The 26,510-nt window shown below is 37.9% G+C and overlaps 1 protein-coding gene across 1 annotated transcript; it reads right to left on the bottom strand.

Moving 5' to 3' along the window:
• Nucleotides 1–10,882: 10,882 nt before the first annotated feature.
• Nucleotides 10,883–25,835, bottom strand: LOC124776376 (60S ribosomal protein L11). The gene is made up of 6 exons (XM_047251340.1): nt 25,687–25,835; nt 25,280–25,447; nt 24,750–24,899; nt 18,458–18,605; nt 16,277–16,371; nt 10,883–10,969 (listed from the first exon to the last, which is right to left on the bottom strand). Exons 1-6 carry the CDS (start codon nt 25,693–25,695, stop codon nt 10,934–10,936), a joined length of 606 nt encoding a protein of 201 aa, XP_047107296.1. The 5' UTR covers nt 25,696–25,835; the 3' UTR covers nt 10,883–10,933.
• Between the last annotated feature and the right edge of the window lie 675 nt (nt 25,836–26,510).

The raw sequence follows: 26,510 nt of genomic DNA, 5'->3' as shown, positions 1-26,510 counted from the left end.
TCACAATCCACATCACAGGTGTTCTCAACAATGTGAATATTGAACTTTTGCTGTCTGTTGCTAAATCAACAGGTGAACCAATTGTGAGCTACTCCGCGTATTCCGTAATGGTCGAACTTCTGGAGAAATATTTTGTGATCAACACAATCAAATACCTTAGTTAAATCAAAAAATATGCCTAGCATTCGCAACTTTTTGTTTAACCCATCCAGTACCTCACAGATAAAAGAGAATATAGCATCTTCAGTCGTTAAGTGAGTTCTAAAACTGAACTCTACATTTGATAGCAAATCATGATATAAAATGATCAATTATCCTTACATTCACAGCCTTTTCAATAACTTTAGCAAACACTGACAGCATAGAAATAGGTCTAAAATTATCTGCATTAACCCTTTCTATAAAGCAGCTTTACTACTGAGTGCTTTAATCATTCAGGAAACTGTCCATTCATAAAGGAAAAATTACAAATATGGCTAAATACAGCGCTAAAACGTGCAGCACAGTACTTTAATATTCTGCTGGGCACTCCATCATAACCACGATAGTCCTTAGCCTTCAGCGATTTAATTATTGACTCAATCTCCCTCTTGTCTATATCACTGAGGAATATTTCAGACAGACAGCCGAAGTGGCCGAGCGGTTCTAGGCGCTAGTCTGGAACTGCGCAACCACTATGGTCGCAGGTTCGATTCCTGCCTCGGGCATGGATGTGTGTGATGTCCTTAGGTTAGTTAGGTTTACGTAGTTCGAAGTTCTAGGGGACTGATAACCTCAGAAGTTAAGTCCCATAGTGCTCAGAGCCATTTTTGAATATTTCAGACATAAATCTCAGAAAGGCATTTGCCAAGAAAGTTATGATTCCCTGCAGAAACTAAATTTTTATTTGATTCACCAGCAATGTTCAGAAAATGGTTGTTAAATACTGTACATATATCTGATTTATCAGTACCAGAAATATTTTTACTACGAACTGACGTTACATCGTCAACCTTGTGCTGTTGACCAGACGCTTTCTTCACAACTGACCATATGGTTTTAATTTTATCCTGTGAATTAGCTATTCTATTTTCATGCCACATACTCTTTGCCTTCCTGAAAACGTTTTAAGCACCTTTCTTTTGAGATAGAAGCACATGCGCCACTGGTGTGTGTGTGTGTGTGTGTGTGTGTGTGTGTGTGTGTGCGCGCCATGGCAGTCAATGCATTGATCTTAAGGGCGTGACATGCTTTTCATTTATGTAAATCGTTGTACACATAAACAGAATGTACTCCTCCGATGTCATGAAGTTTTAACTCTTTTTAAAAATTACATATAACTCACCCCAACTTCTGCTCTATTTTTCTTGTTGTCATGACTAATAGTCTACCTGAACTGGAATTATCACTGAAACAACTCCCTGAAACCAATTAATTTTTACAACAAACTTGATCCTAAAGGAATGTTGTCCAAAACACTATACAGTTTTACAGAGGAAGAATAATTGCTAAAATTTGATAGTGAATGAAATTCCTTGTATATTTCAGCAAATTCTACAAGCTTCAAGTTTTTTAGCTCCAGGCATAGTAAATGAATACACTGTTTTACATAGGTTGCTTTCGTTTCCAGTCAAACATACTGAAGCACAGCAATATTGCATATAATAAAAATGAAGAGAGCAAATTGTTTTGTCATTTGATGGATTTTTTTACGACACGATTTCTTAACTTATTCACTAAATAATCTAAAGGAAAACTGTCCCACAAAAAAGCTGAACACCATTTAACTTACTAGGTGCATGCACTTTCACCCACCACTGTCCAAGAGCTTCAGCAACTGTTACATGCAGCTCTCATTCCACTTCCATTTATTCCACACTCCCCGTCTCAAGTTTGTGGTTGTGTTGCTAAAAGGAGACCAAGTGTTGTTTGAAAAGTCAATGAATTAGTAAACTACCAACTGGAGACATGACTATCACTGTAGTATGCAGACAAACTTTTTCCCGCATATTCTAACCTATAGATTTCTTAGGTGTCTAACCTAGTCACATCTGACTTCTCCCCAATATTTTAGGATAGAGACTTGCTGCCATCTTCAGGTAGTACCAGACGGCAGCTGTTCCAGCCAACATACCTTTGTGTGTTCCATTAAGAAGCCAAACTAACTCCAGTGGACAGCAATTGAGGCTGAAGTTCAATGCATGCTGAAAATTCAATTTTAACAACTGAAATTTCTATTCATGATACAATTACTATGGTAATTATAATTTTTTGTGATAAATAAATCTGATGAAAACAGCACACACATAAAGACTGAAACAGAGTACAAAGTTGACATTTGTATTTTTTAGACCAATGTGCCCAATTATCACAATGAAAGGCACTGCAGTTCTCTGACACACAACCATTGTGTTCCTCACAAGTGGTCACTATCATCTTGTAGTCATGGTTCATACAAGGAATATACGAGTACTTGAGGAGGGACATATCAGTCCTCTTTTCCTCGTTGATGGGTGGAATACTTGAGTACAGGGTATCCTGGTTTATAAGCTCAAGTTGGTAACTACTGCATACTTCTTCGAATTTACTTTGCATAAAGTGGTCTTGTACTGTGCAGTGTAAGGTAGTAACATCTCTAATCAAATCAATCGTACATAAAGCCAATTTACTAATAAGCCATCGACTGTCTTCTTGCAGTGTGGTATGGTTCTTTGAGTCTGTAGACAAAGAACTCATTTTTCAGCTACTACAAAGGGTTTCTTTGTTTTGTAGTAACAAACTACATTGTACCAGTCTTTTGGTGAGGTTTTTTGTCCTACATATACATCATATCAGTACTCTGCAAGCCAAGGGTCCTTCTGGTACAACAGACTGATCCCCGCTTTCACTGTCCCATTTAAGAATGATGCACGGGAAGATTCGCTATAAGTAAACATATATATAAGCTGTAATATCTCTAATTTCCTTGTTGTAGTAATTTCGCAAGATAGATGTGGGAGGAATGAACATGTTGTGAGACTCTTCCCAGAATGCGCGCACACACACACACACACACACACACACACACACACACTCTCTCTCTCTCTCTCTCTCTCTCTCTCTCTCTCTCTCTCTCCACCACCACCCACTCCTGTCACCCTGCATAGTAAGGATCCCAAACTGCTGAATGCTATCCAAGAATTTAGCAGAAACTGCCTAGTAAACCACTTTATGGACAAGTTACATTTCCTCAGTATTCTTCTTACATATCTGTCTGGCATTCGGTTTTCCTGCTGTTTAATGCTGTCATTTCACTTGACATCTTGCTCTAGATTCAACTGCACTTAAGATGGGATCATTTGGCAGATAGCTGTGACGGGTATCAAAAACTTTAAATAAAAAATATCTGCTTTGATTGCAGAGCTTTGTGGAAGCTTCATAATCGATAATACAGTTCAGACCCATGCCTGAATCTCTGCCTGTAGCACACACATCACGGCGCGTGCAGAATATTTAGCATTAATTTTCATGCTAGTTTAGGTGTGCAGGAAACAAGTATTATGTTAAGAAGGGACAGGCGTTTTTCCTGGCAGATTAACTGTTATGTTATCAGAAACAAAAACAGATGTAGCATTCACCCCTTCATTACCAGTTACCACAGCAGACAACAGCTAGGGGTGGAAGATGTGGGTCAGACAAAGTGAGCACATTGGTGACACCCCAAAGTATTCTGTGTCTGCACAGAATGCATCACACCGCCACTTTCTTACATGCATTTCACCAAATGTAGATCCCAGTCTGTGTGCTATTGCCATTAGATATGGATTTCACTGCACAGGACTGCAGAGTTGAGATAAGACAGGGTTCCATGCCTGACTCATTTGTATGCCACAGTCTTTGTTAGACTGTCTTGGAGCCTAATTTCTATGACCTCTAATCAAGAAACCACAGGAAGATTTTTTTAATCTCAGATTTGTTGTAATCTGTAGTATGACCAGTGCTTACACTACAGTATGCAAGCCACATTTGATTTGGTTGTCTAGCATAATTCATTGTGGCAACTTGTGTTCACATTACATCTCTCCCTTGTTGTGTACATGATTCCCAATCATAGGGGCTACCGGTACATAAAACACACATCTGACTGTGTCACTCCAGGACTTTGCTGCTTCATCTGGAGGTATTGCACACTTGCACTTGATAGGGGAAAAATCTTCAAATGCAGGAGAACTTATTGACACGTATGTGTGGTGGACATTAAATTCTGTCTGGATATTTCACACAGTGCAAACTTCAATAAATTTGATTTCATTCAGAGTAAAACAACTTACAATCCAAGTGAAAAGGTGCCTTTGAGTTATAATGGATTCAAAAATTAAGAAGACATAGTTAAACAAATAATACACTACATGTGGTAAATGGTTGCTATAAAATGGAGACATCCATTAGAACCGTCATGCAAACTAACAGTAAGTCAAACACACATAGATCGAGATTACGTTTTCCAACCATTTTTAAAGGGACAAGACTAAAATATACCTACAGTATCTCCATATAAACTGTTGTACAGCAGGATATCTGGGAAATATTTGCATATAATGAAGTCATTTCAGTACTGCTCACTTCTGAAACCTAAGATGAATAGCAATGCAACACAAGAAGGCTACTACACTAAATTACTTTGTGAGTGACAGATTGCAATGGCAGGGCCAGTATTGCTGATGTGCAACCTGCCACACTTCACAACGCACTGATCATATCTACAAATGGACAACAAAGTGAGCACAAGGTGCTGAAGGAAGACTGACTACTATTATTTCAGCATAATGACTGGACAATTGTGTGTGACCTAACATGTAATGACAAATGAGAATTATGTACCTTCAGCTTCAACAATGCAAAAGTCCACTAACATTTCAAAATACCATGCTTGGATCAAAGAGGTCAATAATAGGAAGCCACAGATTGAAACAGCAGGTACGCAACATTTTTGGCAGCCTAGTTTCAGCTCTTAGTTTATGAACAGAGTTGTGAGTAAGCAAGCTGGGATAATTTTAATTCCCCTCTTGTTTTGTCATCTCCCTCCTTAAAATTCATTTCTTCATTTTGACTTAATTACCATTAGCATATGTGAATAGAATCTGCAATTTCATGGAAGACAAAAGTTGGCCCTAACTTTTGAAGAATATAACACCAAATCTAATTTCGTGCTTAGTTTTAACTACGTAATTGAAGTTCTAATTTATTTTGACTATTCCTAGTTAGTATCTTTTGTTATAGAGTGAAATTAGTAATTGTTTCGTAACTTAAATTCCACTGTTTACATACATATAAATTTAAATTCTATAACAATTATAAACATGTCAAGATAAAATGCTAGCAATCTTTAAGTACCTATTTAGCTCTATTCGTAAAGATGTTAGCAAAGCCAGTCCTTAATGCAACCTGTGTTGCTTAGAACGACAACAATGTATCAACAGTGAAATAAGTGTTACACCAATAGCCCAGGTGTTAACTCAATGACAGTGATTGTTCAATTTATTTGAAGAACTGTGAACTTTGTGGTTATGTGGGCTTTTACTGCTCGTAGATGTTCAACAGAAAACTATTGTATCAGTATGTGGAGGTCCGCCTACAAACTATTAATGAGGCTTATGGAATGTTTAAACAATAGTGCACTGGCCATACATATATAAATGTGTATATGGGGATTTGTGAAAAGTGAGAGTAAAAGACAGTGAAACGCAACTGTACCTCTGTCGGCTATATTATTTACAGTAGTCAAACCCCATTTTTCAGCCAGTGTAGCAACACAGTACACCAACAATGAGGACAATAAAAGAAGAATTAAAAAGCAGGTTGAGCTGACATGTGGTGCCCTTGCAGGCGAGGAGTATTGTACGTAACCACAATAAACAACTCGCAAACTTTGAAAAGTGAAATCACAAGCGGTTTACACTGCAGTGGTGCAATCGCAAATCAGCACTTGTTTCACGGCCACAGTATGGCAGCAGCCAATCAGCGAGCGGGTTCTATGGAAGCAGCCACTGCGTACAGGAGCAACAAATCAGCACGCAGGTAGACACAGCTGACTGGAGGTAAACAAGACGCCTTGCCGAGAGAATTACAACTTGCCGCAGCCATGCAGTTCCGGATGACTGCGAGAACCACAGCAGAGCAACAGCAGACAAGTGATTAAACATAAGGTAAGTCATTGCAAAAACTGTTCTGTATTAAGTGATACATAATGAGTTACCTTAATGAACAAGACAGTGTAACTGAGGACAAAACTGTAGAGGTTAAGTTTTTAAGTGAACAGAAAGATCTAAATGGGACTGGTTCTGTGGATGATTGTAAATCAAACATGAATGTAACTTTGAAGGTTGGGGATGAAAGTCTTATTGTAAAGAGAGAAAATAATGTGAATACAATGGAAAAGAATACGAAAGAAGACATTAATAGTGTGAAAAAAAACATTAGTAGAGTAGAAAACGAAACTGATAGTATTAGAACTGACATGGATAGCTTACAGGATGAACTGAAGAAAGAAATTAAAAAGGAGATTTAAAGTAGTGAGCTCTCATCTTTCAGAATTAAATAGAATGTTTCATGCGGTAGTTAAAGACTGTGATAATACTAATGATAAATTAACGTTGTCTTGTAAGTGTGTAGAAGGGAAAGAAAAACTTTGAGATGACAATAGTATGAAGGTGGAGGTTTTCGAGAAACAATGTGCTGAAAATAGAGTTAAACTTGGGAACCAAATCGATCACATTAGAAATGATTCAGGAACTGAGGTAGAAATCAAGTGTGCAGTAGTGGTAGAGGAAAAACTGGTAGAAGTAAATGAAACTGTAAATCCAAAATTGACTAAAATAGAGAAAAAAGTGGAAGTACAAATCTAAAGCATAGCGTAAGTGAAAGTTTATAATTCTGACAGTAGTTGTAACAATGATAGCAATGACAAATCCAGTACTGATGAGAATGGGGTATTTTAATCTATAATTAATATTGAGGGCAATGTGTTAAGTAAAGAAAGGATTAATGAGGATATGTTGTATGAAGATCACATAGTAAGCAGAAACATTCGTCAACCTGTTAACAGCAAACTGTACAAGGGATACATATTAAATGTTTAGTGGACAGTGGTAGTCATATGAATGATAATTCAAAGGCATTTTTTGAATCTTAAGAACACAGAGGGTATAGTAGTGATGCATGTATCTGGAAAAAAAATACTAGTGCTACTGGCAAGCAACACAGTGTGTGACATGAGAGGTACTATTAACTGTGAAATTGGCAGGACAGTTTTGAAGTACAAATTGTTGGCGATTCAAAATCTCAGCAGTGATGTAAAATTTGCAACTAATTTCTTGTGCTATTAGCAAGTGGATTCATTATGTGGTGACAATGCTTACCCCAGCTGTCTATCTCAATTTTCTTGTTTCCTGAGGCAATCAAACTCTTCTCCTATCCTGTAATTTATAAGTAAATAGGAACTATCTTTGACGTTCATGTAATTTTGTTATCATAGGATACTTTAGTAAAGAAATATTTTAGAAAAACGTTTCGCAAGTGTTATCTGTGTGTGTATATATAGATTATGTTGTGTTAGTTATAAATAATGGAGTCTTAAGAGGATGGGAGAAAATAAAGTGGTACCATGATTCAAGAATTTCTGCCACACAAATGGAAGGTAAACAGAAAATAAAAGGTGTCAGCATGTGTGGAGGATAACATCTGAAGTAATCAGCTCATGCGTGCAGCAGCAGAGGTAATATGCAGTAAAAACCATCTTAAATATTACATATTAATCTCAATTGTGGTATAACAGAAGGCTTTGTGTTCAGTGCAATCAGTATATGTGAGATAACTATTGTGTCATGATATAGACTTTTCTAACATTAAGGAATTACAATTTTAAACATTGCCTGGAGTAATGTGTGTGGAATGTGTTAGCAAGACATATGTATATCGCCCTTCAGGCAAGAATACAGTGAAATAATGGTTTGTCTAAGTGATAATTTTGTCTGATCAGTAATGAGAGTTAAGTCTGCCTTAGCATAATGATCTGTTAATGTGGAGTGTTTTTGAGCAGAGTCAATGCATTGGATAAGCAGAGCAGACGTTTGTTTATTAGATAATGAAACAATAATGAATAATGTTAGGGTCTTAATGGTTAGGGAGTCTGTCTCTGCAGCAGGGATATTTTTTTGAGAATGCACCCCACTAGTTAACTAAATGAGAAATGTAAGCAAAATAATGGAGCTGACATGATTAATGCACAAGATAACTGTATACAAACAAATGTGGTGCAACTGTAATGATGATCTATTTTTGAACTAGGCAACATCGGGTACTGCGTATATTGTGCAATTCATGACACTGCAGCTGGGAATGAGAGATTAATACAAATAATGTAATGCTGTATCATTGGATCTGTAGGTTATCTGAAAGCTTCTATTCATGTTCTGAGGAATTAAGAGTTTAAAGTGGCAATACTGGAAAGAAGAACAATAAGTTTGCTGATTCCCTGATAACTGTGGTGCGAGAGTGATTTGAATATTCAGACAGGTCAATTACGTGGTAACATTTTGTGAGGATTTAATTTTGTATGAAAGAGTAGTACTCAAGAGTGGAGAAATAGGGCTATGATTTGGTACAACTTCCATCCCCTTAATTTTGATTTGAATAGTAATTAAGCTATGTAATGGTGAATGTATTCTTTTTTTCATAACGCAATGATTAGTAAATATACTACTGCACATCTTGAGTTTGATATTTTGCAAACGAGAAAGGAAAAAGTCTCAAGTTTAACCAGTTTAAGACAGTGTTATGAGAACTACGTAAAGTGTTTATTTATTATGTAATGACTATCATTTGCAATTAGTGTTAAACATTTTCTTAGACTTCAGTTATAAGTAAAAGTGTACTTAAGTAGGGCATTCGTAACTGCCACTTGGATCTGTTGAAGGCATGGACAACTTTGTGAGAAAGTGTGTTAAAGAGCATTAAAAGTGTGAAAGTGCTTGTGAAACTTTTTGCCCACGGGAGTTTATTCTGTTTAGCAAGACAGGACTTGTGTACAATGGTGCATGTTTTAATGTAATCCTTGTTTTACCCGAAAAGGACATCACTTGTGATGAAGACGCATAAATTTTGCTAAAATTGTAACTTTCAGACATTTTGTGATCTGTCTGTAATTATTTTGTATGGGAATTTTCATATGGCCAGTTCACGTAAGTATAAATTTGACAAAACATATGTACTGTAGCTTTGATAAAATTTCTTATGTAATAACTTTTTGTGTGTACCTTGTTAAACCCAATTTCAGGCATCACTTGTGGTCACTGAACTGTCCAGTTAGCTATTAGCAATATCTATTTTATCAATCCAATGAGGGGGTGATGAGACAAAGCAAGCTGGGATAATTTTAATTCCCCTCTTATATTGTTATCTCCCCCTTAAAATTCATTTTTTAATTCTGAAATAATTACCATTAGCATACGTGAATAGAATCTGCAATTTCATATAAAAGAAAGGTTGGCCCTCAATTTTGAAGAGCGTAATACCAGATCTAATTTCATACTTAGTTTTATGTATGTAATAGATTTTCTAATTTATTTTGACTATTCCTAGTTAGTATATATTGTTATTGGGGGAAATCAGTAACAGTTTCACAACTTAAATTCTATTGTTGCCTTATAAATATAAATTCTGTAACAATTATAAACATTTGGAAGATGAAATGCTAGCAATCTAAGTATCTGTTTAGCTCTATACGTAAAACATGTTAGCATAGCCAGCCCTTAATTCCAAAGTAATTTTCAGCTTTGTCGAAGGTATTGTTTGCATAACTATATATGTTAATTTCATGACTTAAATGATTTGGTCTAATTCTGAAGAAGAAACTGTTTAAAATACAATTTTTCAATGCATTCAGTTAATATAATGAATTAAGTTGTAATAGTAATTTTTGTAAATTAAGCCTCAAGCAATGTGTAGTTTCAGCACCTATTATTATGATATATAAGGGCCCAATTTTTGGTCACGAGACAGTCTGTGGCCGAGTTTCAGACAAGGAACCTCTGCTGCTTAGGACTACGACAATGTATCAGCTTAATAGTGAAGTGTTACACCAATAGGCCGTGTCTTAAAGCAATGACAGTGACTGTTAAAAAATTTATTTGAAGAACTGAACTTTGTGGTTATGTTTTTATTGCTCATAGATGTTCAACCATAAACTATCTTAGCAGTATGTGGAGGTTTGCCTGCAAACTATTAATGAGGCTTATGGAAAGTTTAAACAACAGTGCACTGGCCATACATATATAAATGTGTATATGGGGGTTTGTGAAAAAAAGGAAGATAAACTGTGCATCTGTTGGCTACAATATTTACGGTAGTCAGGGTCCAAATTACAAACCCCATTTTTCAGCCAGTGTAGCAACACAGTATGTCAACCCAGAGGACAACTAACTAAGAATTAAAAGGCAGGTAGAGTGATTTCAATCATATACTCAGTGCATTCCAATACCAACCTGTAATCATAGCCACTGACCAATTTAATTACATCACTCCAACAACAATTTTAGTATACAAGTCTGAAGGTGGCCTAATTTTGCAGATCCCAAGTAACCTATGATATACTTGGGACACACTGCTACAAACAGCACTAGACTAAAATACGTACTTGCCTTCAGGCAGCAGTATGGCCAGAAAATTTAACCCTCTGCCTGTGGCAAAAGTTCGTAAGACTTGGCAACATGGTAAAGTGTCAGACCTTCTCATAGAAGTGAACTAATTCCCTTCCACACTTCCCTACAACTCTTCTATATGGAGAGCTGCTTTCTTACATTGAGCTTATTACAGTGATCACTGAACTACTTTCAAGAAGATAAGGATATTCATAATGGAAAAATAGTTTTTATTTTAAATACTTTATTTTAATTGGGTCATACAAATTTCAAACTTCTTAATTCTTCTTCCCAGCAAGAATAATACCATCATACTGTAAAACAAAAGAAAACTTTCATTAGTAATTTTAGTGTACTAGAAAAATAAGATTAGCATTACAAAAAGTTATTGCAATTAACATGACCCAAGGTCAGCCCGTGCAAGATTCCTGAGCAAATACATTCATTCATATTTAGCCACCATACTTGACAATTATTATGTTGAACTTAGAATGTATTAATAAACTAGTTAAAATAATAATAATAAATAGAATACCTTGCGTGTTCTCATAAGTCAAATAGCCATACTTTTTCCTTCACTGGTAGCAAATTCAAACACTGGAATTTCAAACCTTAAAATCTCAATGAAATATAATATGGATCAATGATGGAAGAGATTCAATACCCAATTCCCCAACAACTGCATATATTAGGCTCTTTTTAAAATGTCACTTTCTAATTTCGAAGATGCAAATATTCTATCTTATACTAAACAATGGAAAACCCAGGATAGAATGTAACAAAGAAGAGCTGCTGAGTTGCAAATAGATACAACAAAAAGACTGTCGCACATACAGCTTCGTCAAAAACAAACACACACACACACACACTTTTGTCACAAAATTATCAACCATCCACCTGGATTACTGTCCCAAGTAAATGTGATTATGAGCGAGAGCAAGTGAGATGCTGCACAGACCTCTTGTAAATGGGTGTGAACCATATTACAACAAAGGAATTCAAGAGTCAAACTTCCAAAAAGCAATGCAAGAGTCATTACATATACTACTTGTGTATAACATATAGGAGGTACATGTCTGTAGGTCCCTTCCTTACACCTCGGTTTTGCATTGAACATCGTATCACAAGGGACACAAATCTGAATACCGCAAACAAAAAAGTCAATGACCAGACGGGCAGTTCATAAATTTGTGGAAAAAGAAAAGGGTATGAGGGAGATTTGAACACAGATATACTCCCCTTCGCTATTTGCAACAGTCTGCCAACAATAGGGTAACCTGTCTGTTCCGCAATTGTAGAAATCGTGTGGTTCTGCGGTGAAGAACTCTGAGGCACGTTCTGAGCACATTTTCATCCAGTGAAGATCCTTTAAGGTTGTTCAACAGAGCAGGAAAGGTGAAAATCCGAGGGCCTATTTAGTGCATTTTATCAGTGAAGCGGAAAGCAAGACATTATTGTGGAGTAGCATCACTTCGCACAGCCTGCATGGTCATTGCTCTTTGATTGCATCTGTAAGACTTATTCATGAGCTAACTAATGATGAGCAAGCAGATATGCACCTACAGACACCCACAAATTTTTGAGATTTTGTCTTAGAGCATGCAGTACCAATACATTCGATTTTTGAACGTTCCCTGTTGCTGTGAATATCACACAAAGGTGAAATGATCACAATTCATCACACTTGCCACTTCTCAGGTATACTGATGTCTATCATTGTGGAGTAATGCATTCAAACAATCTTCATCAGACCCTGAAGGTCTTCCTGAATGTAGTGTGTCACTAACGTCAAAACGATCCTCCTTAAGAGGACACTATGTGAAATTCATTGAAATCTGTTATCTACTACATAACGTACTTTGGACTTTCCTGAACATTTTGGTGTATAATACATTAAAATCAAACAATTGTAAGACCTTCAAACAATATTTTTAATGTTAACATGTGACTCAAATTTCAGTTGAGCAGTCATATCTTCAGAACGACACAGTCTAGAAGGCTGTGAATTGCTTTGCTTTGTGTCTACTTTTATGTCTTTAAAGTTGGCATTATGAATAAACAAATCAGTCCTTTGTTTCTGATACTAGATACACAAAACTGTCAGATGTCAAGACAATAAAATGTGCTGGAAGACTAACAGACAATTTAAAGAAGATGAAAAGATCTGAGTGGAGCACTTTCTTTCATCGAGTGTAACCAATGAAAAGCCATGTCATGCTTTGTGTCCACCTCCACCAAACACTTAGTGTGATACAGGCAAACTGAATTTACACACAAACATTCTCTTCCTTTGTCAGTAATGGAGGCAATCAAACCTATTTACAGAAATTTGGCAAATCCTGAGCTACTAAAGAAGTGTTTACTTGGGAAGACCCAGAATGTGAATGAGTTCTTCAATAATGTTGTGTGGTGCCATATGCCTAAATATGTGTTTGTTGGCCTTATGACTCGAGTTAGCAGTGTCTGATGCTGTAATAACTTAATGGTGCGAACTATGAAAGACTGAAGGTTCTGGAGACATTAGGACCATGGGAAATGGATGAGCTTAGTGTACGTGAAGCAGAGTTAGCTGCTCAACAAATGACTAAAGAAGCAAGAAAGGAAAGGAGGCAGCAAGCCCTGGGCTGTTGTGACACTGAAGAAGAGAGACTATGGGCCAGGGCAATTCTAGTGCATAAAAGATGTAGAAATGTAAGCCAGTATAAGAATTTTTAGGGAAAAAGTTGTAAACCTCAATATTTCTGAACTACATTTCTTGCAGAAATGACCTGTTTTCTAAAAAGTACTGGATGGTAGAGACACGAAATTTTCAGAGCACGTCAAGTGTGAGATTCAACACATGTGGAAATAGAATAATTAAAACATCCTTGAGTTGTTTTGTTTTTATTTTCCTTTGTTTACAAAATAGTACCAAAAAAATTGAGTGTTTGAAGGAAGGAAAAAACCACCACCAGAAACATGCTCCACAATACTATTTCAGTAAATACTTCTAGTTCAGTGTATCTAGAAAGGTGCATTCAATAATTATGAAAAATTGGGCAGCATAGGACATACAATGTTCCCTTAAAATGGGAAAAATATTTCCTTTCCGTGCTCCACACACTATCTCCAAATGACAATATGTAAATTCAAGCTGCGACACTAAACCACAGATAAAAAATGACGATTTATTAACACACAGCAACTTTAATACCGACATGCAAAACAAAAATGCTACAAACTTAAGCACCAAACTAATGTACGACGGTCGTTTCAAACCACGATTACACCATTGGAAACGATCTTCAAGCTCTTTTTCCACATAGTCCTCATTTTTTCTATGCATTCACTGTTGAGTAATCCACTTTTGCATTCCCACCTCAAATAAGTCTGCTGCCAACCTGTTGACAAACTTGGAAACTACTACTTGCAGATGCTTGTCCATCTGGAATCTTAGACCGCCTAGTTGCTCCTTCAATTTCGGAAACAGATGGAAATCACTGGGTGCCTAATCGGGGCTGTAAGGGGGATGGTTAATGACATCACAGCCAAATTTGTCGATTAAGTACTTCGTTTGTTGCAACACATGTGGATGGGTATTGTCATGGTGCCGACTTACGCCTTTGCTGAGTTTTCCCCTACAATGATTTTGGATTGCCCGTCAGCTTTTTCAAGGTCTCTCAATAACCTGTCGAGTTTATGGTGGTCCCTCTAGGCATAAAATCAATTAGCAGTACACCATGCCAGTCACAAAACACCAATGCCACGATTCTTCGTGATGACAGCTGCTGCTTAAACTTCTTTGGTGGTGGCAATCCGGTGTGTCTCCATTAGCGCAATTGTTGTTTTGTTTCCAGAGTAACATAATGGCACCACAATTCATCCCCCGTAACAATGGAATCAAGGAAGTCTTCCTTATTCTCATCGCATTCACTCCAGGACTTCCGAGCAAAGTCGATGCGCTGCTGTTTGTGGACTTCTGAAAGCATGTGCGGCACCTAGCACGCGCACACCTTCTGGTAGCCTAGTTTTTCATTTAATATCTTGTCAATTGAAGATTCAGAAGCCTCAGGAATTTGAGCAGCCATTTGCCGGATGGTGATTCGCCCATCTTCGAGCAGGAGTTGCTCAACTTTCGCCACAAATTCGGCAGAGACTGATGGCCTCCTGTTTTGTTGTTTGTCATGGACGTCCATACAGCCGTTGACAAACTCCCTACACCATTTGCGGACGTGTTGCATGCTTATACATGTTTCCTCATCATTTCACTCAATTGCCGATGAATTTCTCCAGGAGGTAACTTTCTTGCGTGCAAAAATTGGATGAACGCACAAATTTCACACCTGGCGGTGACGGCGATGACAGACTCCATAGCTTATGGCTGTCAGGCAGGTACTGACCATTGCAGAGCCCGCTGGTTTTTGGAATTGGTGGTGGGGGATACGTCGAACACGGTGGTGGTGCCAGATTTCTCATTGCACCACGCACGATAAGGGTACAGAGTTGGGAACCTTACTTTTGAAACAACCCTCATACGTCACTTTCCTTGATAATATTATAATGAATATTTCCAGCTTTGGGCCTTACTTACACATCAATATATCTTTACAAAGTATGTCGGGAGTGGCAATAATAACAATTGTTGGATTTTTGCTCTGGCTTATTGAAAGTGCATTGATATTGCTAAGACTGCCTGCTGAAAGGTATTTTCAGGTTCTGGATCCTATTTACACTTCAACGCCACTTCACAAAGTATTTTTTAATATAATTCAACAAAATTAATGAATTTTGCTTTTTCACATTTTTAAAGTTGGCATGAATATCCCCCCTCACACACACACACACACACACACACACACACACACACACACACACACAGAGTAATGCAGGTTGTGGAAAATACCTTGGTACTGTTAGGGTTAATATATAACACTTTTCGTTGCGCCTGTCTGCAACTCAACATCTCTATGTGCCAAGTAGCAATCTATCCTCACAAAAGATTTAACAATTCCAATGATCTAAAAAATCGAACAGTAACAGGTTACCAAAATCTAATTGGAAACTATTGAGTGAATTATCATCTTCACATCTACGTAGATTTGCAACAACTGTAAACTTCTGAGCCAAAAACCAATTTTTACACTACAATGGTGTTCCTCTAGACACTAACAAACCTTAGAGCAACAAGCCATATTGCAGAAAACACTCTACAAATATACAGAAAATGGTGAGACCAGCCTGTCAGGTAGCCCTGACTCAGAAGTGCATACACATCTACTTAGCACTGGGAGACAAATTAAGCAATATAATGACTCAGCACGTACCAAGCAAGTCTGCAGGTGCCCCTAAATATTTAATTGAAAAGATTACCAGCCTCCCCAATCTTTTCTTGCACAGTAATATATAAAATTAACTTAATACATTACTATCATAGACAACAGAGGTTCATAACCACATTACATTCTTACACAATAAATCAACTTTAAATTCATTTCAACACTCAATGCATTTGCCTTTAACTCAGACTAGTGAATTCTTTCATTATCACTGATTTACAACTGTTTTCTTCCATCAGTACAACCAGTTTTCTTTCATCACTCCAGGTATACAATGGTTGAATAAAGTAAAGTAACAGAAATTACCTTTTGCTGGAACCACTTCATTGCATCTTCTTTTGTAAGCCTGTGCTGGAAACCAACCACACCAGTTTTCCTTCTCCTGTGTGCTACATTGAACCCTGTAAAAAAAATTAGTACATGAAAGAGACAATGCAAGAAGAAACTGCATCCTTCAAAATGAACTGTAACTTCTCAAAGTAACATCACTAGTAAGCCGTAGTGATGTGTTGCAACAGGAAGTAGTTATTTTAGCACACTGTACTAAACAAAGCCACAATTTGATGGCCACGCATGAACATAGTGTGCAAAACTTAAGTTCCCTACTTAAAAATAATCTGGTTTACAATATACTATTTGAAAATGAGTGAAGGCAGAAGAATGACACCACAGTAAAATTTAGTATAAACAGTATCTTCAAAAAATATAAACAAAAAGTGCTTGGCTACATTAGCATACTAATAATTGTTATTGCCTCCTGTCAATACTGAACGGGTGTTCCAATACTTAAATTATTACGCCTGAATAACTACAAAATATAACAGCCTTCATAACTTTTCCTTGCATTATTATTTCTCCTGGAATCATCCTATTCAGAGCTTCATTTAAAAATTTACTCTGCCAAATTCAAACATTGTAATACAAATCTACAGTGATAGAACTATCAAAATTTTTTCATTGGGCAATGTAATTCACTTCAGCATTTTAACATCAGGAAACTACTCAATACACTAAATTAGCTCTCTCAGAACAGTGTTCAAATGAATAAGTGTTTATACAATATTTGTACTTTCTAAGGATTTTGTTCACATCAGACCAAACCATGTACCTGCTGTTATCCACAATATACTTCCTACAGTGTTTCCAGCTACTACTGGGAGACCACTAATCCTGATGATTCATTTAAAAACACTGTTGCAGTCCGGCTTTTGTAAATAGCTGTCTCATACAAATGCTAAAGATTTACTTTGACATCTTTTAAAACAAATTCCCAGAAGGCATTTCTGAAGTCTCTTCCATAACAATGTGCGATGTTGTGCTGGAACGTACCTTACCTAGCCACACGACCACATTAGTTTCCACAACCACCAGGTACGCAGTTCACTTTGTTAATGATTACAAAGGAATATGCTCAAAAACTGCTTCCACTGCCCTCTCAACTGTATGGCAAGTGCTTACCCTTATTCTTTCCATACTTGTATACCATCATGGACTGTCCAGTATCAGTTTTCAAGCTGCTAATGCCTGTTGTATTTGACATGTGCTTTTAGGCATAATTTTGCTTCAGTAATTTCTCGTCAATGATCATTTTTCTCAAGAAAGTTGTCCAAGTTGTTACAGTATGACATCCATCCAAATGGGCCTTTCATACCTGAATGAAGAATGTTCACAGAATTGTGCCAGTTCAACAGTCACATCCATGTGAAATATTTTGTCATGAAACCACATCTGCCACATTCTGCTGCATTATGATACCACAACCTCTGAATTCCCATAAAGTGCGAAACAACCACCTTCGTATCATCCAAATCAATTAGTTCTTCCATATCATCTTTCCCATGAGAAACTTCTTGGTCACAGGATTCTCTATATTGTACACATCCTCCTTGCTATTCAGAATGAAAACACCACATGGCTTTCATGTTTCATCCCATGGGGCTTGAAAGACTTCCCTTCTGAGACTGTGCATAAGGTAGCATTTTTTATTTTTTTATTTATTATTTTTTTACATCCAGCATAAGACTCCATTTCATTTACAATTAAAGAGGAAGGGAAGACAAGGGTGTGGTAGACCATACTCCAAACCCAGCTACCAAATTTGTCCCCTTTAGACAGGAACATTGTCTAGTTACTTCCACAATGACTATCAATTGTATCAAAACTTCGTTAGTCCATACTTCCACAAGAGGAGGAATGACCTTGACTGATCCTCCCTTGATGCCAACAAACATTTACTGTCAGACTGCAGGATACATTGTTTCTATTTGCACCACAACTTAAAGGCATGGCTACTTAATTGCTGCCTGCAACCACACTAGTGTGGAAGAATGTTACAATCAGTGGACTGTATCTCAACCTAAATAAATATAAATAAGGGTAATCCATCTGTGATTAACAGACGTGCACTGTAAATGCAGTGGGAAATGAGTTCCTAAAGGAGTCAAAAATGAGTGGGCAGAACAAAAGTACAAAGTACATTTTACTAACCTGGTCGTCCAAGCACAACATAGAAGTCCAAACCATAAATCCCAATACTGGGATCATATTTTATTCCCAAGTCAATGTGTTCTTGAATTCCAAAACCAAAGTTACCAGTGTCAGAGAAGTTGTCTTTTCGTAATTCATATTCTCGAACCTGAAAAAGTTGTGTGAAAAAATTGTTGAATTACATTTAACAGCTACGAAAATTATTACATATATCACCAGAAAGCTCTAAAATACTAGCAATATTACAAGCTGAAATACAAAATTAAATAAAACCTTCCAGCACTTTTTAATAAGATTCCTCTTGCTCATGTAACAAAACACCACGTGCTTATAATAAAAAGCTAACTGTCTTGCCCTACACTGGCAGCTTTTATGTTTAGGTTTCCCCATGCAGTACTTCCCAGACTCAAACCCATGCATAGAGCAGAAGTAGCATTTGTACAAAGGTTTCTCTTAATTATGGTCAACTGGAGTGTGTCCGTAAATTATTCTTGCAGTGAGTGTAGCTGCAAAAAATTACCAGAAGCAGCTAGCAGAAATTTTTCTGGCACTCCTCAGCTGCATGATGTGTGCATGCACATAGCTGTCAGTGTAGTGGTAGTCATCCCATCTCCTGTTTTTACTTCATGCACAGCTCTTATGTCAAATAAAAGCAAAACATTTCTGAGACAGACCTATCAAGTGAATTGAAATACATTCACATAATGTTCTTACCTTAATGATATTGGCTAGTCTGAACTGTCCACTCAATTTCAATTGCACATTTTCAGTTACTCATATATATGGCTCTCACAGATCACATATGATGCCACAATAAAGAACCAAACATGAGAGATTACACCAAGAGAATCACCACTCAACAAGCACACTGAAGTTAAATACCAGGGGACTAGTGCAGCAGGGGATACAACCCGTCGGCTTTGGACAATGACGTCACAAGCGGCCAATCGAGAAGCGATTCTTCTTAGTGTTGTAGCTCCCTTCAGTGGCTGATAAGTGTTTTTTGGCTTAAAAAAAAATCTCACGAGATAGAACAGACAGATCCACTTTATTAAGCAATCAGCAAAAAAAACGAAACTGAAACATAACAGCAAAAGCGAAAATGGGAAACTGCTCTCTGGCGGCTTGTGACGTCCTTGTCCAAAGCCGACGGGTTGTATCCCCTGCTGCACTAGACCCAATACCAGGTATTTTATTGTGAATATGGACATTTGAATCTGCACCTCAAGTTGAACGTTGCGTTTTAGTGTGGTTTACAAAAATACGATGCTCTAAGTATTCCTTGATGTATGGTTTCTTTAATAGCAAAGTTGAAATCTGTTAATGCTGCACTTACAAACATACACAAATGAGCATTTAAAGGTGACTAAGCTGACAAATTTGGTCAGTAGAGTGTATAGATATTGTAAAATCTCATATAAAGATGTGAAACAAATACTAACAAAGAGATAGAGGGGCTGGCCAGTACTTACTTCAGCTCAGTACAGCCGATAGATACACATAAAACAGAACTGAAAATTTACATTCCTAGCTTTCGGAACAAATGTTCCTTCACCGGGGAGGAGAGAGGGGAAACAAAGGGAAGGAGGGAAAGGAGATTCAGTTACTCACAACCCAGGTTATGAAGCAACAGGGAAAGGAAAATAGGGAGGGTAGCAAGGATGGAGGCATGGTTGTCAGAGGGAAGCCAAAGATATTCTACTGTAAGTACTGTGCCAGCTTCAAACCAAAGAGGATGCATACAGAAGTAAAGAGGTATATAGTACAAAGATAAACACAACTATGTAGGATGAAAACATGCGTGAATGGCTAAAGAGGAAAGGGAAAGAGGAGAAGACTGAAGAGTAAATGGGAGTGAGGTGGTTTAACGTAGGTTCAGTCCAGGGGGATGGCGGGATGAAAGGATGTGTTGGAGTGCAAGTTCCCATCTCCGCAGTTCAGAGGGACTGGTGTTGGGTGGGAGAAGCCAAATGGCACATACGGTGTAGCAGGTTCCTAGGTCCCTAGAATTATGCTGGAGGGCATGCTCCGCTACTGGGTATTGGGCATCTCCTAGGCGGACAGTTCGTCTGTGTCCGTTCATGCGCTCAGCCAGTTTAGTTGTCATGCCGATGTAAAAGGCTGTGCAGTGCAGGCATGTCAGTTGATAAATGACATGTGTAGTTTCACACGTGGCCCTGCCTTGAATTGTGTATGTTTTGCCAGTAGCTGAGCTGGAGTAGGTGGTTGTGGGGGGATGCATGGGGCAGGTTTTGCAGCGGGGTCGGTTACAGGGGTAGGAACCGCTGGGTAGAGAAGGTAGTCTGGGAATATTGTAGGGTTTAACAAGGATGTTACGGAGGTTAGGGGGGCGACGAAAGGCAACTCTGGGTGGTGTGGGGAGAATTTTGTCAAGGGATGATCTCATTTCAGTGGCTGACTTGAGAAAGTCATATCCCTGGCAGAGTAATTCGTTGATGTTTTCGAGGCCAGGATATTATTGGGTGACAAGGGGGATGCTTCTGTGTGGTCTGGGGGTAGGAACATTGTTGTTGGATGGGGAGGAATGTATTGCTCGGGAGATCTGTTTGTGGACAAGGTCTGCAGGATAGTTGCGGGCGAGGAAAGCACTGGTCAGGTTATTGGTGTAATTGTTGAGGGATTTGTCACTGGAGCAGATACGTTTGCCACGAATACCTAGGCTGTAGGGAAGGGAGCGTTTGATGTGGAAAGGATGGCAGCTATCAAAGTGAAGGTAAACAGCAGTAGCAAGATGCAGAACTGGAAAGAGCATGTAAGTAACACTTTTGTACACCAACACTGCCATTTTGTGAGTTTTACTACACAAAAAAGTCCTTTTGACACAGCTTCAAGGCATCATAAGCAGGGCATTTTCTTAGCACTCAAATTGTAATGACAACTGCCTAATGCTTTAGTTTTGGAATGATGGAATCTTATATGGCATAAAATTCCAATGGGGTTGACAACTAGCACTAGAGATTACCAAGCAATGAAACAGACAGGACATGTGTTCAAGCTGTGTGAAAAGCCCCATCTGCTTGAAAAGTGTCCACTGCTGTGTGTGTGCAGTAAAGCCTGCCTACAGCACAATAGATCCTTTTATCCTACTGACACAAACAATTCCTTGTCAAGCAACTGAAAATATTTATATGGTTTCCAATCAAATGTGCTCCACCTACTCAGAGGTAGTATCTTAATTGGTTTGTATTTTTCTGTTATCGTTCATTGGTTGTTATAAACATACTACGTGCACTCAGTACAGGTTTCCAAGTAACAGTACATCGCACATTTCACTACACAGAAGCGAAATACGTTTGGTTAAAAACAAAATAACACTAAGCCGTAAAAGACAGTTGTTCACATCTACATAATAGTCAATTACCAAGGAAGAATAATTGCAAATAACAGTGCCAGCCTTGTTTGTTAAGCTTAATTTGCATCCAATTTATTGAGAATATCCAAAGAGTTTTAAAAGGATGCTGCTTCTTATAATTTCATAAAAAAATTATGTATGTGATGTGAAATATTTATGCTATAAAGCCAAGCACTAATTTGGAAGTCACAAATTGCTTTAGCATTCAACAATTACCAAATAAGACAACAGTGCCTAGTTGGACCAAGTGAATGCACTGATTGGACTTAAAATCTTACACAGCATACACACAGTCTACATTTTCTTAACTTCTTACAGGGTCAACAGAAACATCCGATCTCACGCGTCGGCTTTGACCCGTGACATAAGGGTGTTGTGGTGTGTGACGTCATTACGGCGCGGAGTTTGGTTTGTGAGTGTGGCGTGTTTGTATGTTTTGGCGCTACTCGTTATGTCTAATGAATCAATACTTATTTTTCTTTTTTTATCTTTTGATTGACCTACACATTGATCTGTAGCGTAGCCCTGAATACGAGGTTAGGTTGGGAGTTTTTTTTTTGGCCGGGGGGGGGGGGGGGGGGGGGGGGGGGGCGTCAGCAACCCCTGCCTGGCCTTGAGTACCACTTTTTTATTATTATCTTTGTTTGCTATCAATGTTAGCAGATTGTTCTTGTGAAACCTTTGTGTGTGTTGTTTTTCTATGTGTTTTCGTCTTTGTGATACGTATGCAACGTTTCTATATCCGCCATATTGGAATTGTCGTTTCAGCTATATTTGTGACGTCATGGGTCAAAGCCGACGGGTTAGATCGGACGCTTCCGTATTTCCCTTCTTACATTTATAAGTAATTGGCAACTCTTGTTACAATTATACTTCTGTTATGGAGTCACAAATACTCTCCTTCAAGTAACCAATCATTCTGACATGTACAGTTAATAATCCATGGACCAAACTATTAATCCTATAGCTCTCATTAAATTCCATCTAACATAACACAAAATGAGGAATGTATCTGCAATTATTAACAGTCCACGCTAAGAGTAGTTAAGGCGCAAAGGGTTTAGGCTACGTGTCACTGTGCCTGGTAAAACTATCATCTTACACCTATCCACAATCTTTCCTACTTCCCCCAATGTGGAATTCCACTTCCCACACAGCCAAAGAATTATCCCAGTCCATCATTAGTCCAAACCCCTTCCCACATGAAAGACTCAGGTGCAGGATGTGTGTTCCACACCCACCCCACATACCCTGCTATTGTACTGTCAGAGGTGTATTGAACTATCAGAGGCATGGAATTTTCATGGACATGACTAGCTTCCTCTCCACCCACATATATTGTCAGGGGGCAGAGATGACCACCCAGTGGCTCAATTTCAATAGCTGCTTTACAACTGTTATTACAGTCCCCCTCACACACATCAGCTTCTGACAAACATAGGTGGAAACAGCCTCTGCCCTGCTGCCATCACCATTGCCGCCACCATCCCAATCCAACACAAACCATTCTCTGGCATCACCACCTCCCTTTGCTCCATCTTTGGAACAGTCCAATATATTGCTTTGTCGTAAGTATATCATGAAAAGATCACGAAGGAAAAAATTCAGAAATTTAAGACCACATGAAGACTTACAGCAATTTTTCTTCCCACAAGCCGATTGTGACTTGACTAGAAAAATAGGGTTGGGGGTGAGGAGGAGTGCCACTGGTACACGAGCTACTGCCACACACCAATATCTTGCAGAGTACAGACTGCAGACAGATGGCCAACAGGCATGGCTGTTTTATTAGAAGGTGTACGACTGCATCGCAATATTCACTTCTTTGAAGTCACTACCGACCTTAACTCTCAACAGTCTCAAGGCTGTCTTTGTGGAACATAACAAATTTAAATGATTTCAAATTCAATTACATTTGTGATCTGTAATTCGTGTGTGTCTAAATCTGAAATCTTGGTTGTGGTGTCACACTAATTTGTAGCATAACTCAATGCCTAGTATAAACTGGAAGGTGACAATTTAGCTGAGTTGACAAGGCTAACAAATGTGAAAGAATATCTAATTGTGATAAATTGACTTACAACAAAGCCTAATGTTTACATCTGCACCACACTGAAAAATGGGGAGAATCCAATACGCAACTTTAACCTCATGTGCTATTTCTACATTTGTTTGCAAATACGTAAAGGTGCTGTGCATACTGTGGCCTGTTAATTATGGCTGCAACGAGAAAACTGAACCAAGACCATTTGATTTCCATCAAAACTGTCAGCCACCACACCATAATTCCTCCCAAGAGTGAAAGTTCATAATGCTCTTTGAGAGGTCATCAGAACAACATACTACCCGCCACAATTTACTACGAATTTCTTTCGTGTAACACAAAATCGCTTCATTCCCACCAAACATTCTCTAATGACTGAGATAAAATCAGCACTTACGAGAACAGAAGTACCGACAGCCGGCTAAACATTTTTAAAATATCTTAAGAAGGAATACATAACCAGAAGTCGAGGCAAGAATTTCCAAACATTAAGCACCTGAACACTGGCCATGAAGCTATATGGTCCACTAAACACAGGCACTGAAGACCTTGCTGTAATGTGCATCAATACATTTCATGTGACAAAGTAGTAATCAGAACCCATGAAATACCAGTAATCTTAATCCTAGAATTGCTGAATTTCATTGCAGTAATTTAGCATATAACCAAACTTCACAAGCCATGTAATATGTACCATACCTCCTGCAATGTGTATCTAGCAATTTCTTTTCATACACAAATGGCACTGTGCACTTTAACATGGAGCAAAGTCAACTAATATTACAGATAATATATTAATCACTTATTCTACTGATTTAAGTGATTCACAGAAAAGAATTTTACATCAACTTTATCACACACAAAAAAAAACCTACCTTCAACCCTCGTTCTAGGATTTCTTCTGCTTTGGCACCTCTCACTGTACAATGTACAGCAATCTTCTCATTACGTCTAATACCAAACGACCTTACAGTGTACCTCGCCTTAGAAAAAACAGGTTGTTGGCCTGTGAGCTGTTCCAACACCTGACGACAAAAACACTTTGTAAATGAAGATGGTAAATGTGACTCATTTACTAACGAAAATCCACGGCAGAGAAGCACATTAGGTTTTAAAAGTAACATGACGCTACCACGATTTGGCTTTTGCAAAGAAAATGATCTCACTAACTCAGCAATTTTAAACTTAGAAAACTTACCTATATCCAAGACTAACAAAAATTTTGTCACCACAATAAAACGCGAGATATCACCGTCTATTAATCTTTCTTGAATAGTTTCAATGCAAATTAATTTTCTGGCACTGGGCAAAATAAGTACCTTAACAACGGGTCACATGTTTGTTACAACTACGCCAATAAATGATATTACAGAGAACAATCATTGATTACTAAGTTGTTACACACCTTCGCTGCTCTTGTTAATCTGTCACCAGATTCACCGACACAAATGTTTAGGCACAATTTCCTGATGCGAACTTCGCGCATAGGATTCTTGGTCTTGTCTTTTGGTTCCTTCCTCGATACTTCGGAGGCCGCTTTCGCTGGTGTCTTACCAGCTGCTTTACCCTTTTCCTAAATTGATGAACATAGTACATCCAATAGAATTTCACCATACCACGGATAAATAATGCATGTACACATTGCAACAACAGTAACACGTGAAACAGCAATGTCTCATCAATACATTTTCCACTAAATAAACTCAGACTTATAAATATGTAACATTTTCAAGGCAGCTGTAAGTACGCAGACATTTTGACTTTAAACTACGATGTGTTCGGATATCAACCACCATAGTTAAACCAACTTACCCCCGCCATTTTCCACGTTTGAGAAAGAACTTCCTTTGCGTGTTGAGTTTTAATTCAAAGCCATTCTAAAACATCTCCGAAAGATGTACCACACGTCTCTTCACAAAGATGTACAGAAACAACGTTGCTATTAGCAACTAGTAACAAAGTAACAAAAATCAGCAGGTGCACGGCAGCGGAAACAAGTTACTAGAAATATAAATGGAAGGAATTTCATTGCAAGAATCAGAGGAATTGAAAATTACATCAGATGATCCAAATGAACGGAAACTCGCGCGCCGTCAGCGCATTCAAAGGCGATTGGAAGCTGCGAAAAGGTTAGTGCTTTGTCGAGCCACTAGTAACAATTAAAGATGCTAATAATTTAGCATAGTATGTAAAAATATGAATTATGGAATTTTTGTAACACTTCTCGGGAAGAGATCGTCTTCAATTCCTCACAAGTTTCGTACTGTTATTTGAATAGAAATTTAACATTGTTTCTTGAAAATTTTCCAAGTGAATACGAATTACCTTTTACCATCTTTGTATGTTACTGTACCAAAATTTTTAAGCTACGTACCCTTTAACATATATCTTATTAACACTGTGGTTCAAACAGTGCTGGAAGCATTCATATCATACATGCATATCGAAAGGAGAAGTATTAGTATACATAATCCTGTAGACGTCTCGATCGCTACAGAGGGGATAGAAGATCAGATAAAGAAAACAATCGGTCATTGCCTTTCCAAAGAAATAATCGAATCGTATCTTTCGAGTATTCGAGGAAATACGTTATAATTAAGTAGTAATTCTTTCGATGCTTTAGATATACTCTTTGT

Source organism: Schistocerca piceifrons, chromosome 2, assembly GCF_021461385.2.
Source record: "Schistocerca piceifrons isolate TAMUIC-IGC-003096 chromosome 2, iqSchPice1.1, whole genome shotgun sequence".
In the NCBI taxonomy this organism is placed as follows: domain Eukaryota; kingdom Metazoa; phylum Arthropoda; class Insecta; order Orthoptera; family Acrididae; genus Schistocerca; species Schistocerca piceifrons.
Note: the sequence above shows the minus strand (reverse complement) of the source record. Positions and strands in the feature narration are given on the sequence as shown.

Bases quoted from the DNA above. Each gene is read 5' to 3' on its own strand.
- LOC124776376 (XM_047251340.1), bottom strand. The intron at 24,900-25,279 runs GTGTGTAACAAC...TTTTGTCGTCAG, and splicing joins GATTAACAAGAGCAGCGAAG to GTGTTGGAACAGCTCACAGG. The intron at 16,372-18,457 runs GTTAGTAAAATG...TTTTTTTTACAG, and splicing joins TGTTGTGCTTGGACGACCAG to GGTTCAATGTAGCACACAGG.